The sequence below is a fragment of the Monoraphidium neglectum genome, assembly GCF_000611645.1.
Source record: "Monoraphidium neglectum strain SAG 48.87 unplaced genomic scaffold scaffold01795, whole genome shotgun sequence".
Lineage (NCBI taxonomy): Eukaryota > Viridiplantae > Chlorophyta > Chlorophyceae > Sphaeropleales > Selenastraceae > Monoraphidium > Monoraphidium neglectum.
Window position 1 is genome coordinate 340 of NW_014011833.1, and position 882 is coordinate 1221.

At 71.7% G+C, this 882-nt stretch overlaps 1 protein-coding gene across 1 annotated transcript in view; it reads right to left on the bottom strand.

Annotated features, from left to right (window-relative positions):
* Nucleotides 1–201: 201 nt before the first annotated feature.
* The window catches only part of MNEG_9028 (hypothetical protein), a gene marked incomplete at both ends in the record, with an annotated part of 1253 nt that continues 572 nt past the window's right edge, over nt 202–882 (bottom strand). The window contains 3 exons of the mRNA XM_014042497.1: nt 202–246; nt 349–432; nt 682–822. Coding sequence (XP_013897951.1) covers nt 202–246; nt 349–432; nt 682–822 — 270 coding nt within the window. The remainder of the gene's footprint in view (nt 247–348; nt 433–681; nt 823–882) is intronic.

The window sequence follows — 882 nt, forward strand, 5'->3', positions numbered from 1 at the left end:
GCAGACGCACCGGCAGCTGCTGCTCCCCTTGCTGGGCAGCTGCTGAGCTCGCCCGGCTCGCGCACACCCGCAACCATTGGTACCCGCGGCTGTGCAGCCAGCAGCCCTTTGCAGGCGGCCACGCCGCGACTGCGCTGCGCGCCGGCCAGCCCATGCTGCTCGCAGCCGCCGCACATTGGTGGACAGAGCGCGACCCCTGGATCATTCCGCGCCGCCGCCTGCCACCATCCTTCCGGCCAGTGGCAGCTGCACAAGGCAGGCAGGCCCCAGAGGCGCGACTACTGCCCAAGCTCGCCCCCCAGCCGCCCCAACCGCCCGATTCAGCTTGTCAGCCAGCCCGCGTCCCACCTTGTCGTCCTGCTCCCCCTGGTCGAGCATCTGCATCACGCCGATGGGCTTGGCGCGCAGGAAGCACATGGGCACCACGGACTCCTGCAGCGACAGCGGAACGGGTGCATGGGCGCGGGCGGCTCGTCGGCCTGCGGGCTCATGGTCATGCCGACGCCGCGGGCCGCAGCCCGATGTATGCAGTCGAAGGGGTGCGGTCCAACGGTGGTGCGTGCATGCGCCACCAAGGGACGCACGCGCCGGCGGGGAGGCCTCAAAGCAAACCGCGCCGGGCGCCGCGAGCTGCCCCTCGCGCGCAGGGGTCGCTGCCGCGGCCCGACCTTGCCCGGTCACAAGCCGGCCGCCTGCCTGCATGAGCACGAGCACGTCGAGGGGGTCGGCGTCCTCGCAGAGGGTCTTGGGGATGAAGCCGTAGTTGTGGGGGTACACCACGCTGGAGTACAGGATGCGGTCGACGTAGCAGAGGCCAGTGTCCTGGGTGGGCGCAGGGGGAGGGGCGGGGGTGTTGTGCAACGTGAGGGGCTGGGGCGGGGG